General features: G+C 41.8%; 1 protein-coding gene across 3 annotated transcripts in view; it reads right to left on the bottom strand.

Annotated features, from left to right (window-relative positions):
- COG5 (component of oligomeric golgi complex 5) overlaps positions 1–15819 on the bottom strand; it is a 307456-nt gene that overhangs the window by 80907 nt on the left and 210730 nt on the right. For all 3 annotated transcript variants that reach the window (XM_073328456.1, XM_073328457.1, XM_073328458.1), the window contains exons 8-10: positions 13550–13715; positions 12505–12617; positions 12330–12407 (exon numbers count right to left, since the gene is read on the bottom strand). In XM_073328456.1, the coding sequence (XP_073184557.1) occupies positions 12330–12407; positions 12505–12617; positions 13550–13715 (357 nt within the window). The remainder of the gene's footprint in view (positions 1–12329; positions 12408–12504; positions 12618–13549; positions 13716–15819) is intronic.

Raw genomic sequence — 15819 nt, 5'->3', positions numbered from 1 at the left:
GAAAATTACTGCCTTGGTATTACCCTTGTGTCCAGACAATATTATTGTGCATCTTCTTCCACATTACCTCACTCTTCTCAGACAAACAAAGAATGCTACATCAGTGAAGAACAGTGCCTCCTGCCACTGTCCCTCAGACAGCAGTAATTCATCTTACTCCCCAGCATGGCTGAGCCTCATAGGAGCCACAATTTGGACATTTACTAGGATACTTAGGCTATGTCTACACTAGAGATCTTACTGCGGCACAGCTGTAGCAATGCAGCTGCACTGCTATAAGATCTCTCATGTAGCCACTCTATGCTGATGGAAGAGAGCTCTCCCATCAACATAATTAAACCACCCGCAACAAGCAGCAGTAGCTATGTTGGTGGGAGAAGCTCTCCCGCTGACATAGCATTGTGCACACTACCACTTCTGCTGGCGAAATTTATGTCACTCAGGGTTTTTGTTTTCTCCACACCTGTAACAGTCTTCTCTTGGGGAACGTGGCCTAGTGGTCACAGCTGCAACTCCTGACTGCCAAGGGACTCCTCCCATTCTACTGGGCTCTGACCCAGAGCTAACAGGAGTTTGGCAACCAAGGCTGTTTAAGACTGTCCTCCCTGGGCCTCTTCCTCTTGGCCATCCACCCGCTGGGGTTAGCTTAGTCCAAGGCTTTCCCCTGGTGTGGAAACCGAAACCACAATAAGTACGTCTATGTTCCACAGGATACTTACCTCTCCGGTTGTCTCTGGGTTGGGTCCTCCCTTCCCTCAGGGAGGGCCCCTTTGAGCAGCTGTGTCAGAGTCTTAGGCTTCCCTCTGCTCTGCTGGAGCTGTGGGCTGCAAGTCTGCTCACCTCCAGCTCTGGCACCCAAATGAGCTAATTCCCTGCCTTTTAATTCCTCCAGCAGATGGAGCATTTGCTTCTGATGTGGCAGGACAGGGCTGGCTGAGTCCAAAATAATCCCTAACCCCTTGTTGCCCCGTGTGTGGTTTGTACACCCCATCACAACACCCTTGAGCGACATAAGGTTTGTCGACATAAGTAGTAGAGCAGACATGGTCTTAGAGCAAGCAGTACTGTCAATTATCTGAAGTCAATCTCTTTATTGTAAACCAAGATGATGGAGTCATTCCCTGGAGACTGTACCTTGAAGCTGTGGGAAGGCTTGTGTAGTCCAATGACCCTGAGAGCTAAGCCAGTGGGAATTTTACTCTTCATAGTGTCACCCAAGCTAGACATGTCTAAAATTAGTGACCAGATGAAAAGCAGTCCATATGTCCTTCAAGTTGGGGATTGAGCGATAAGCCAACAACCTATCCTTGTAAAAATGTTGTGCTACAGAAATACAACAAGATAGCCATTCTGGCAAATAGCATGATAGAGAGGGATGGCAGGGCATTCTTCATGTCCTAAGGCAGTGGTTCTCAACCAGGGGTACATGTACAGGGTCTTCCAGGGGGTACAGCGACTCATCTAGATATTTGCCTAGTTTTACAACAGACTACATAAAAAGCACTAGCGAAGTCACTACAAACTCAAATTTCATACAATGATTTGTTTATCTGTTCTGTATACTATAAACTTAAATGCAAGTACAATATTTATATTCCAATTGATTTATTTGACAATTATATGGTAAAAGTGAGAAAGTCAGCAATTTTGTAGTAATGGTGTGCTGTGACACTTATGTATTTTTATGTCTGATTTTGTAAATTTTTAAGTGAGGTGAAATTTGGGGGTACACAAGACAAATCAGACTCTTGAAAGGGGTACAGTAGTCTGGAAAGGTTAAGAACCACTGTCCTAAGTGACATGACAGCATGGGAAGGATTTAGATTCAGAAGATGGAGTATTAGTTTATATTGTAGTATGACAACAGAAACAATAAGAACATTTTAAAGAGACAATATCTGGGCATTATATAAAATTCTACTTTTGATAGTCTTTGTTATTACAATACAATGTGTTGTAGATAGACCGAAATAAGTCTGTTCCTTTTATAGTTGGGAGTCATATTAGTATTGTAGTTGCTCAAATCAACTGCAGACTCCACATTTAGCTTAACGCTGCCTACTCAGAGGATTACAAGATTATTTTAGATGGTATGTACTGCAGGCTGGTAAAATCCAAGTGATAAAACTGCATTCCCACGTGCTCTTATGAAACTGGCTTGATTACACAGCTCAAAAAGTATAACCCATTTTCCAGTAGACAGCTTTTGAAGCGTCAATAAATTGCAGAACACCAGTGTCATAGAAGCAAAGATGTTTGAAGTTCTGCAGCCCCCACAACCATACAATAATATTAAGGTTGCAGTATGACAAACTGGTTTAAAGTTAGCTTTGAACACAAAATCAGAACAGCTTACCTAATTTAAAAAAAAAAAAAACCCATACATAAACTACTAATTAACTTTGATAATTACTGAAATGCAATCTCTAGACCTCTGTTCTTAATATATCAAGTTAGTATTTTATATCAAATCCAGATTAAAGAAATGAGAATGAAAGAGTACCACTATATTCAGTATTAGATAAAAATGCAAGAGCGTGCCGAAAACATAAGATTTATTTTTTACGAGTTTGTCTTCATTATATCCTGAATAGCAGAGCCACTCATGACGCAAGTTCAGAACTTAATGAGTACAATAACCTCCCATCTGTGAATTATCAGATTTGTGTGTGTTTAACATTGCTATTCTAACATTAAAATACCATACCTACTCTGATATGCTACTTCCAAGCAAATTCTCACTTCACAACCATCCCCCCACAACTTATTTTTCCTGTGAAAACTTTGATATTTTGACTAGGATATGAAAAACATCTTTATGTCAAGTCTCTTTGAAATGTAAAACAATACAGAGAATATATGCTATTTTCTGCAGGCTTGTGGAATAAGGCTTTGCATACTAATGCACACGACGTTCTCCATCTGTAGCCAAAAGCCTGCCATATAGAAAGACAGATTTGAGAACATCACTCGGAAAACTGAAGATATTTAAAGGACAACCTAAGTATTTTTTCCACCAATAAAGCAAGAGTGCAGGTGATTTAATAATTCTGTACAGCAAGACCTCATGGGACTGAACTAAGGAAAATCCATTTGCACTATTTCTATAGCAACATAATTGCCAAATGTTAGACTATGAACAAAAGTGATCGTTTTCAGTAGTACAATTCATCAGTACAGAAACAGAGTACTGCAAAATGAGCTCTGAATCAACCCTTGATATCTTCTAGAGGTAGTCGGGATCAAAGTAGAAAAAAAAGATTAGTGCATTTAAATTTCTGATTATATATTGCAGGTAAATATATTCAATAAACACCGCCATGATTTAAAAAAAAAAAAATCTTTCTGTTACTGCAGGGCATGGAATTTCATTACACTGAGTTTGATCACTTTAAGCCGAAGGTATAATGGTTTCTAGATTTCCAGCAGCAGTGCAAAATTTAAAAAAGGGTGTTTTTATGCAACTGAGAAATTAATTAAAACTGTTTTTAAAATATAACTTCCTGAACTAGAAAATAAAGGTTAAGAGCATATAGTTTTGAAACTCACCATTAGAACACTTTGGTGATTCCTAAGAAAATCTGTTTCCAAGTAGTAAAAATATTAAGTTCTTATATAATTTCCTGTGTCTTTTAAGTGCTTCAAAAACATCAATCCTCTCATACCCATGAAAGATAAGTATAAACTGAAACAAAGTAAATCTAGTACTTCAGAAAGCCAGTGGCCACCCAAGAGACTAACATTTTCTTGTACCCAGAAAACAAGTCCAGCATGGGCAGCAGTGTAAGGTTTCCTACACGCTTCTAATATGCTTTTCACCTTGACCTTGAGAAAACAATGGTTACTTACCTTTCATAACTGTTGTTCCTCGAGATGTGATGCTCATGTCCATTCCATTCTAGGTGTGTGCATGCCCACGTGCCCAGCTGTCAGAGATTTTTGCTTTAGCAGTATTTGTAGAGTTGGCAGTGGCGCCCTCTGGATTGCTGCACTCATGTGTCATATATTAGGTGCCACCAGCCCTACACCCGCTCAGTTCCTTCTTGCCAGCAACTCTGACAGAGGGGTAGGAGAGCAGGTAATGCAATGGACGTGAGCAACATATCTCAAAGAACAACAGTTACAAAAGGTAGGTAACCATTTTTTTTTTCTTCGAGTGCTTGCTCATATTGATTCCATTCTAGGTCACTCACAAGCAGTATCCATGGAGGCAGGCTCAGAGTTCACAGCCGTGCAGCCTGCAACACCACTCTACTGAAGCCAGCATTGTCTCGAATTTACTGGGTAAGGGCATAATGAGATGTGAATGTGTGAATGGATGACCAGGTAATGGTCCTGTAGATATCTTGAATTGGCAGTTGGGCTAGGAAGGCCGCCACCATGGCTTGCGCCTTAATCGAGTGGGCGGTTCCAATCGCCAATGGAGGTACTTTTGCATGCTCATAACAAAACCGGATGCAGGTGGTAATCCATGATGAAATTCTCTGGGCGGACACCAAAAGATCTTTCACCCTGTCTGCACCACAACAAATAACTGTATCAACTTCTGGAATGGCTTAGTCCTCTCAGTGTAAAAGGCCAGTGCTCTCCTGATGTTCAGAGAGTGTAATCTACGCTACTCCTCTGACTCATATGGCTTCAGGAAGAAGATGGACAAGAATATGTCCTGGCTCGTATGAAACTGTGAAACAACTTTGGGCAGGAAAGCTGGGTGCGGCCTCAGCTGGACCTTGTCTTTGAAAAACGCTGTATATGGCGGATCCTAGGTTAGTGCCCTAATCTCAGAGACCCTGTGGGCAGACGTTACCACCACGAAGAATGAGACCTTCCAGGAGAGTAGAAGAAGAGAACAGGAAGCCAAGGGCTCAAAGGGGGGACCCATGAGTTGTGCCAGCATGAGATTCAGGTCTCCAGGAGGGACTGGATCCTAGTTATGGGGATAGAGTCATTCCAGACCTTTCAAAAACCAGACCGTCATGTCATGCGCAAAGACCAACCTGCCCTGGAATGGAGGGTGAAAGGCTGAAACAGCAGCCAAGCAGACCTTAACTGATGAAAAAGAAAAGCCCCGGAGCTTGCGATGCAGAAGGTAGTCCAGGATCAACTGCAGCGAGGCCTGCTCAGGCCGAATACCCTGGTCCAAGGCCCAGCACATGAATTGTTTCCACTTGGCTAGGTAGGTCACCCTAGTGGAGGGCTTCCTGCTGCCCAACAGGACCCGCTGGACGCAGGCTGGGCACTCCTGCTCTTGCGCATTCAACCACACAGCAGCCAAGCCGTCAGGTGCAGCGCTCACTGCCAAGTTTGGGTGCAGAAGACCGCCGTGGTCTGAGACAGCAGAACTGGCCAGAGCGTCAGCTGCAGCAAGGTCACCACCGAGAGGTCCAAAAGCGTGCCGAACTAGTGTTGGCAAGGCCAAGCCAGGGCTATCAGGATTACCTTTGCCTTGTCTTGTTTGATCTTCACTAGGACCCTGTGGATTAATGGCACCAGCGGGAAGGGGTACATAAGAGCCCCTGACCATAGGAGTAAAAAAGGCATCTGACAGGGAGCCTCTGTTGATCCCCCAAATCAAGCAGAACACGTGGCATTTCCTGGCCTGACAAGACGTGAACAAGTCCACTTGGGGAGTTCCCCACTTTTGGAAGATCACACTAACCACATCCAGATGTGATCATTCGTGGTGAGATGAGAAGGACCTGCTGAGATGATTTTCTAACATATTCCTGGTCTGGGGAGGTGTGCAAACATCAGATAAATGGCATGCCGCACACAAGTCCCAGCACCAGAGAGCTTCTTGGCAAAGGGCTGATGATCTGGCTCCACCTTGCTTGTTGCTGTAAAACATTGCGATGGTGTACCGCCTTGCCTTCCAGGAGGGACCGGAAAGCCTGGCAGGCCAAGAGAACCGTTCTGAGCTCCCTGACATTTATGTGGAGGGAGCTATCATTCTGCAACCAGCAGCCTTGCGTGCTGAGCCTGCCCAGGTGGGATCCCCAGCCCAGGTCCAAGGCATCGGAAACCAGGGTCAGTGATGGGGCTGGGGCTGCGAAGGGAACTCCCTCCAGCACTGATCTGGGGCCACCCACCTTTCCAGGGACGACCAGATGTGGTCTGGCACCCTGACTACCAGGTCTAGATTGTGCCTGTTGGGGGTGTGGGCTGATGCCAGCCACACTTGCAGCGGCAAGAGATGGAGCCAGGGATGACAGATCATTCCTGTATTCGTAAATACATGCTGCCATGTGACCTAACAACCTCAGGCAGGTGCAGGCTGTGAGAGTGGGTGGTCCCTTATATGCGAGATCAAGCCCAACATGGCTTGGAAACGGGCCTCTGGAAGGAAAGTTCTGGCCCACGTGGAGTCGAAGACCGCCCCTATGAACTCTATCTGTTCCATGGTATGAGGGTCAATTTCTTTTCGTTTATTAACAGGCCCAGGTTGTGACAGAACACACCAGACTAAGACTCCTCTGCCCTTGATGAGCCAGTTGTCGAGATACGGATAGACCTGGAGACTCACACAAGTGGCTACTGGCACTTTGTGAACATCCACGGGGCCAGTGAGAATTGGAAATGACACTGGCCCACCAAAAAACTGAGGAACCCTCTGTGTCCTTGAAAGATGGAAATATGAAAATAAGCGTCTTTCAAGTCAAGAGCAGCGTACCAGTCTACCAGATCCAGGGCGGGAATGAAGGAAGCCAGGGAGACCATGCGGAACGTCAACTTCTTGAGATATTTGTTGAGGCACCACAATTGCAGAATGGGTCTTAGGCTCCCTTTTGCTTTTGGGATTAGGAAATAAAGGGTGTAGAATCCTTTCCCCTTCATTTCCCAAGGGACCTCCTCCACTGCCCCTGGCTTCAGAAGGCTGTCGACCTCCTGAACGAGAAGTTGCTTGTGAGAAGGGTCCCTGAAGAGGGATGGGGAAGGGGGGCGGAAGGGAGGAACGACCGAGAATTGCAGAGTGTAGCCCAGAGATAATGCTGATAATGCGTAGGCCTGTTAAAGGCAGATGACGGCTTAAAACCTGGGGACTGGGGCATGTCCCGTCCCGGGGAAAATCCCCTGCTAGGACGCTAACCTTACTAACTACTAACACTTAACACCTACTTACTCACTAACTACTGTAAACAAGTATATACAAAGAACAATAGTGAAGAGTTGAGAGAAAAAATGCTATCCACTTGCAAAGCAAGGGGAAGTGGGAATCGAAGCATCACAGGCGGTAAGAAGGAACTGAAAGGGCATAGGGCCAGGGACACCTAATATACCGATGCATGAGAGTGGCACTCCACAGGGCACCACTGTTGACCCTATGGATACTGCTAAGGCAAAAATCTCCAACAACTGTTCACCTGGGCATGCACACACCTAGAAAGGAATCGACCTGAGCAAGCACTCAAAGAAGAACCACATCTCAGGGTGAAGGGTAGTTCTATCTGCAAGTATACCCAGTCCTTACTTCTCTAGTGAGACTGGCAATAACAATAATTAATGCAAACAATGGTGGTGGTTTTATTAAGTGTATTCTTCTTCATTAGGAACCAGACTGAAACTACCAACTCATTTCACGTTAGCTTCCACTCATCATCAAACCTAGCAAGCCACAGGTGAAGAGTACCACGTGCCACTATCAGTCTCCTGAGTCAGCCAAGCCTAACCCACCCCCTCACTCCATCCCCCAAGAAAAAACAAACAAAAAACCCATCTATTCTTAATGATGCATTTTTAGACATTGTCCCAGGTAAAAATAAAAATTAAATTTAAGGGAAAAGAAGGAAAAAATTACATTCAACACAATGTAGTTAGAATTTATTTCATATAAGCCCCTGAATCTGCAATATAAATTTGTATTAAATTTACCTTCAGTGCGTCTTCATGCAGATATAAGAGTTTACTCAATTCGAGGATTAGGGCTTAGAATGCAAACACATTGTACCTTAAGGCAGGGACTGTAGCTCCAATCCTGCAAACATTTATGTATATGCTTACATTTGAGCACATGAGTATCCTCAATTAAGTCAATGGGCATCTTTGTGTTTAAAATTGAGTGAGTATTAAGTGTTTGTAAGATCAGGACTGGTGTCTTTACTCTTGTCTTGTACTGGGCCAGACACCATATCTGTATTTAACCGATTAGTAATAAATAATAATAATATTTAAGTAGTTTCTGTGCCCACTTGTGCTTTTATAAAATTTTTGGAAAAAAAAATCATACCTATAGTAATTAAGGAAAAACTAAATAAAATGATATTTTCTCCAAATTCACAGAAGGCAGTAATTCTACTGGCTTTTCAGTTTTTCCACTTGGGACCATTTGCAATTCTGTCAATAAACGAATGTGAAAACATTCACATCTGAAATGAAACAAGCTATATTTTTTTTGACAGTTTTGAAAAAAAAATGTTTTTCAACAGTATTTTTGTGAAATGCAGATTTATTGTTGGTTTTTTAAAATGCATTTTTAACACCCACACACACACACACATACCCCCCCCACACACACACACACAGAGTCCTAGGCACTTTTGTGTAATTGAAATTTCGCAATTCCAAAATTGACAATTTAATAAAATATACTACTTATACCACTCCAAAAATACCCACCAGGAGGTATGAGAAAAAAACCCCTCCATAACATGCCAAAGAATAGCTCTTATGTGGCACTTTTAATCAGTTTATCTTGAAGTGATTAATGAAGGTGATCAGTATCATTATCCCCACTTTACAGATGGGGAAACTATGTCACAAAGAGGGGAAGTGATCTGCCAGTGGTCACTCAGCATGCCAGTGAGAGCTGGGAACAGAACCCAATAGAATCCTGAATCACAGTCCAGTGCTCCAATAAATTAAATTAAAAATAAAATGAAATAATAATAGTAATAGTAATAATAATAATAACAATAAACCCATTCATCCCTCAGCCCACCCTCTTCCCGAAAAGTCTGGAGGAATGATGGCCTTTGCAGTCTAATTGGATTGTTAACAAATCTGGGCACTAGCAGACCAAAGGGAGGAAAGAAGAGCTGCTCATGGAGTGTCCTGTCATTGGCTCCCTCCTGTCTGAATGGAGGGAGCCACATCTCACGTGTCTCCACCGATCACAATTGCCAAAAACACAAAATGTTTTGTCATGCTGTGAAAACTGCTTTTCACTTTGTAATGCCACTAACTGAAATGTGTGTAGGAGTGGAGGATCTACCGTATATGAAGATCAGAGTTCAGTTTCAACTCCGTATCACAAGGGGCTCAACCAGATTCTTACCTATATGATTAGGTAATGGGCTCTCATAAAAAGATAGGCTAGATACTGAAATTAATGCTAACTTAGCTATTGGCCTTCATTGCAGCAGGATTAGTCACTAACGATTGAAAGGGAAAAGAAATAGGGTAGAACAGTTGAAGGCACCTACCAGTTCTTTAAAGGTGAATCAAATCTATTTTTTAAATAAATACAAAATCACTGTAAAGAACCAGAATCATTAAGAGAACAAGAACAACAAATTAAATTATTTCAAAATGTATTTGTAATTTTAATGTTTCAACTCATCAGTTTTAAAATAAAAATTACGAATACATTTCAAAACAATAACATGTAAAATAAGTTTTTCAATCTGTTACCTGAAAAGCCTGAGATTAACCCATCAAGATTCTGAATTTCTCTTGATACAGTTCATCAACTCACATCTAAATCACTGAAAGAATATCCTGGCAGGTAAACAAACTCAGTTCACCTTTAGTTTCAATATTATTATTTGTCATTTTTAAGTCTACATATGTGGATGGAGGAGGCTAATGAACCAAAAAGCAACCAGTTTCCTTATTATTAAAGGGCATGTGTTTATCAAGGCCGGGGTCACTTCTCTCATGTTTCTTCGGCTGGCGCCTATACTGCCATGGTTAGAACAAGAAAACAGGTGGACAGGCAAAGTGGAACTGCAGCTGCCGCAGAAGATGACTGCAATAATGATGTTGGCATCACTAATTCTAATTAGTACACAGAATGCAGCGTGGAGGGTCATCTTCATATCATCTGGAGTGGGCATGCTGCCTTAGAAAATGGGCATAATGCTATTACATTTAGCTTGTTTAATTGTTTAGCTCTGTTTACTAATGAAACTGAACACAAAGAACATTCAACCTTCTCTCCCCTCTCTACAACCTTTTTCTGAGGACTTGAAGATGGTAATGCCAGCTGTGAATTTGTGGTGGCTTGGATTAGTATGAGATATACAGTTTTCATGACTCAGTGCTGCGATTATTTCTTACTGGCAACACACATCGTAGTTCTTGCTCCCCCAGACAGCTGTCTGTACAGCTCAAACTGAGTGGATTTACATGGCTTCCCAAATTTTAGCTGTGACTAGTACTTGACTGCTTTTAGCTAAACACCATCAACACTGATTTGTGTGGCTTTGTTGCCTACACTCACCACATGATGCTGCACAGTACTTCTTCCCGTAGACCTCACACTGGGTGTTACCAAGATAATGGCCAAGAAAAGCACTGTACTGTACAGTATCGACCTGAGAAAGGAAGAAGTAAAGCAGCACTATACTATGCAGGGAGAATTCTTGCAAGATGAAGAGTTGTAAGACGACCTGATACTGTATTAGCTAGAAGAAAAGGAGGACTTGTGGCAGCTTAGAGACTAACAAATGTATTTGAGCATAAGCTTTCGTGAGCTACAGCTCACTTCATCGGATGCATTAGCTAGCTCATTCCCAGAATAAGAACTGTCCAGCTTTGTTTTATACTCCTCTATACTGATCTCATAATTTACAGAAGAGGTCACTAATTGAGAAGGAGATAATCATGGAGAAACAAATATATATTATTTATAAAATTCATTCTGGCACCACAGGCTCAGTCCCACGTTATGAAATTAATGGGAAGGGAGGGTGTTCAGTACCTCAGAACAGAGGCTCAGCACTTTATGGATTAGAACACAGTATTTCATTCAATCTTTCCCTAATTTAACCCTACAAAATTCCTTCCATTCACTTGGGTATTCTTTAGTTAAACACTGTGATAAAGACTTCCCAGCCTCTCTCTCTCTCTCTCCCTGCCCTGCCGCCTTCCCTAAACCTCCTCTGACAATTGGGAAAGCCCCCTCCTTATCCAACAGCCACTCCTCAAAAGTAATGAGGGATACTGGGGAGAGGGATGGATCCAGGAGAGGGAGCTGCTGGGTATGGAAGATGAAAAGCTCATTTACATGAGTTCTCCTCACATTCAAACTGCTCCACAACTTCCCAGTGTGCAGGATTGCTCCCGCTGTTTGAAGGGTCATTTTCCTCTTTTAAGAGGTTGGCCTATTGCTGAGACAGTTTGTGAAGGCCAAGGGGCTTTGGATAATTTTTGCAAGAGCAAGCTTTTGGTATGCAGAGACATTTACCTAAAGCTTATCCACTTCTTTGGATTTAAAAAAAAGAAAAAGAGAGAACTCTAGTCATTTCCTCTCAAGGAGAGTTTCAAAGTGTCTGGCCATGGGGCAATGCTATACTCCATGTATTTCAGCGTGGGCTTAACTAATAGACAAGTAAGTTCACCGTGTTCAACCTTTAGTATTTGATTTTACTGTTGGGAAAAATTTACATATGAATAGTTTCCAAGACCATTTCAAAAATTAAATCTGTGTGAATTAATAATCTAACCATATGCATAGAAAAGGAGATGTCTGCATAAAAACAGACCATAAAACTTCTTTTGTTTTCGTTGTTTCCCATTTACTAAGTCAGACAAATGGCTTCAATATTGCTGTTCCTAGCCCTGAAGGAGACCATTAATCAAATTATTCCAAATAAGAATAGAAAACAATACAAATGAATGGACAAGAATAGGTATTCATATCTGGGCCTTCGAAGGGAAAAAAAAACCAGCCATGATTATTTTTTCAGAGAAGAAATTGCCAAAAAGTAGAGAAACAGATGGCTGAGAACACTAGATACCACATGAAGACATATTTTCCTACAAAAACTAATGCACAACATTAATTACCCAAACGACACCGTATATTATGGGATGACAATAATGATCACGAATAAAAACTGACAATGGTGTCTTATTGGTTCTTTTAAAGAAAACAAACGCAATTATTACAAGAAGATGTGTATGCCCTACAAATATACCCCACAGATCATAAACAGTCCACAAATACACTTTGCTATGCTACTCTGACTTTCAGCACTGTCTCATTACTGAAATTATGAAATTACTACAGAACTTTAAAACTGTAACTGAAAGGCTCCTCTCATCACATTTTCCTTAACAGAACCACTCGCTATTTTTGTAAGAACTTATTCAGCTAAATAAAACTTTACCTTAACTATTTCCTCAATGAAACAGACATGTGAAACAGGGTCTCTCTTCTTTGTCAGTACTTTTTGCAAGTGCTGCACCTGTAAGAGAATTTGTTTCAAGGATAATTTAGGTTTTCTAATGTGGTATATGCAAAAATTGCACTAATGTAGAAGAGGAAATATAGGGACTGAATACCTGTGCACAGGCTGCACAGATCTGATCCATGAGTTTCTCCATGTTTGTCCAGAGGGCTGCTCGGAAGGCTGCAGTGTTTCCTGGCGTTGGCATAACAGCTCGGCCAGGGCCACCTAAACATATTTTGAAGGCAACGTATCAACCCATTTCAGGATTTAAAAATCAAGACCAACATTGTCAGGTGTGAGTGTGTAAATGAGGTTAAAACATAAAAATCCATCAATAGGTACTTAAAGAAGTGGCCTGATTTTCAGAAGTGTTGAGCTACAAACAGCTTGAAACACCAGCTGTGAGAGGTGTGAACAGCCCCAATCATCTCAATCAAGTATTAACTCTGAAGTCTAGTGAGGATACTTTAAATGTCAGCATTATTAACTACTTCACTGCTTCTCATCTCAGCAGAAACACAAAGCCAATGTACTTCTCCACTGTTGTAAGATGTGCTGGCAGGGTGACGAGGGACAACTGGCTGCTGTCAAGGATATAGGCACTCACCTGAACACTTTGGCCTAAGTGTATTAGAATTACAAAAATAAAACACTCTTTTTAACTGATGCAAATACCCTTAAGCAGCCTTCATCTTCCTTGAGAAGCCATATGCCATTATTATGGTTCCAACACACATGTCTAATCCCAAACTGTGTTGTAAAGGCTTCAGATTAAAATCTGATATCTACATCAGTTTTGCATTTGTGTTCTTCAATTCTCCATGGTACCACAGCTTAAAAATAAGAAGAGCTAAATTTAATGATGCAGTGATCCCCCAAGTTGGAAACACTACTTTAAGATATTCCCATTTGACAAAAGTGATCGAATACATTGGTCAGATTTGTTCCACTGCTTACAAGTAATATACCAGTCTCTCTGCGGTCCTCTCACAAATGCTCGTAAGGTAGAATCAGATTCCCAAAAAACCTTAACGGTTTTCATGATGAATTCCTACGAACGCTTAGCATTTTTCTCCCACATGACTGAGCACAATGCAATTCTGCCAAATGACCAGAGACGGTTATGCTGTAAATTAAACAACATGCCCATACTGTACCTCTTGTAACTGTCTGGGGCGGCTGTGTCAAAACTTTGATATCCAAAGCACTCTTGATATTCTCGTCTAGAGATGCACAGTATCCATCCACTACATTAGAAATGGTATCCTTCAAAGTCCCAAGATTGTGGAAAACCTGAAGTGCTGTTCCCACTTGAGTAGGATTCTGGGGAGATAAGGGAAAAGTGTTAATCTCTAACTGTATAATGGTTTTGTTTACCCATGATGAGATGTCATTTCAAGATTTAAGTTAATGTGCTACAGTTTGCTGGCTCATTTCATTTATCATCCGATGATTGGTCTCCTTACAGGGGAACAGGAAAGAGGAGGAAAAGGGGGAAGGGTTGATTTACTTTGATGTTACTATCTCACTACTCAACAATGAGTTATATACAGGGCACCTTCAGAGGGAGAAGAGGAGAAAAGAAAGGAGATGAAAACAATGATGATTATGGCAGGCTACCAGTTACAGATCTAATAGTTCTTGCATAGCAAAATTATTGTGCAATATTGAGTATCGCTATGTCTCAGCTATCTCCAGTTATGAGAGTTTGTAATACGGTACTTTTCTTGTACAGTACCTGCTACACTTCTGTCTTTTAACTGTCAACCTTTGATTAAACATTATCAGGGATTGAAAAATCTACTCCATCACCCAGGGCAAGTAGGGAGCTTTCGTAGGTGAATGCCATCAATGTATGCAAAAATCTAAGTTTATTTTTTAAAAATGAACTATCTAGCTCTTATGATTTTGACAATAAGTTTACAAATATGAGCAGAGTGTGAACTAATACCATGCTATCTTCCTATGTCTGCAGACAGACCGCTCCAGTGCCTCTGTTGATGTTCAGAGCTTTCCCTAAATACAACAGCGTGAAAACCAACAATAGTCTTTTCAGTATCACTGCTGTGCTTCAGAACTCTTTGGTTAGGAATAAAACGGATAAAAAACCCCATTGAGCTGCAGCAAAGGCAGGTACTGGAGCTATTCAGCTCAGGTCGGAGAACAAAAAAGTGGAGTCTTTGGGAAGGGTAAGAGTACTGGAGGCACCCCGCCCACACCCACACAGAATGCTGCTTCTTCCTTCCTCCATTCATAGGAGATTGGTGGGTGGGGATGCATATTTCAGATACCCACTAGTGGGAGGCGGATCCAAAAATAGTTCCCTTCCATTCTATTTATTCCCAGTGCCCAGGACTGGACTGAGGACATCCGAGGCTCTAGGCACATCCCCACATGGCCCCGTGCGACTTGGCCCTACCCCGTCCCTTCTTGGAATGGCAGTGGTAAGGCCACATAAGAGAAGTCATCTAGGAGACCACCACCACTCCTCTTTGGGCAGGCTGGATCTCCCCTTCCCAAGATCATCTTCTGTCATCTTCTGTCCCAGAGGAGGAGGGAGACTCAGCCAGCACCCAACTGAACAAACGACGATGGGGTGGTAGCAGTGAGGAACTCCCTGCACAGACACATCCAGAGGAATGAATTTCAAAATTCAGACTCCAATTAAATGAATGATGCAGTTCATCCCTCTCAGAGCTATTGTTTCAGGTGCCTGCTGACTCAGGCAGACATCAGTAAAGAAAATAACCTTGAAAATGTGGCTGACTGTTTCTTCACAACCAGGAGGGCTGGAACCACAATTTTGAAAAACAAAAGCCGAGATTTTAATGTTGTCAAATTACTCCTCCGGAGTTGAGGAGGAGTAATGGAGTTGAGGCCCCAGGCAATGGAGGAGAGGAGAGAAGCACTGACCATGAACAGGGGATCCCCATATCTTTATGGGTCTGTAGCTAGTAGGATTACTCCTCCGACAATTAGACGTGTGGTAAAATTTCCAAGCATTATGTGTAGGTGGGTTTGAGGGGGTGGGTGAGTGAGCAGGAGAAAATGAAAGATTGGTTGAAAAATAAGAAAAATGAAGCATGGCAAATACATATAGACAGATATTGGAGATGGGGAGAAAAAGAGAGAAAATATAACGGAGGAGGGTATCAAATACAATAAATGGAAAGGGAAAGAGTGAGAATGAGAATGAAATAGACGCTGAAGGTTACTAAGGAAAAGTCACTGATCTGTAATAGGACTAAATGGACTAAAGATAGAAAGGAAAACGGAATGATAGTAAGTAAGACTGAATAGCATTTGGTGAATAGGTTATTTAATGAATTTTACTAGTGATTGTTGAATAATTTATTCAACAATTTTTGTGGCATTAAACTTGTTCTATAGCTAGTTTAAATACTATTCATTTAATATATTATTCAAG

This window comes from Lepidochelys kempii, chromosome 1 (assembly GCF_965140265.1).
Source record: "Lepidochelys kempii isolate rLepKem1 chromosome 1, rLepKem1.hap2, whole genome shotgun sequence".
NCBI lineage: Eukaryota > Metazoa > Chordata > Testudines > Cheloniidae > Lepidochelys > Lepidochelys kempii.
This window is presented reverse-complemented; position numbering and strand designations above follow the sequence as displayed.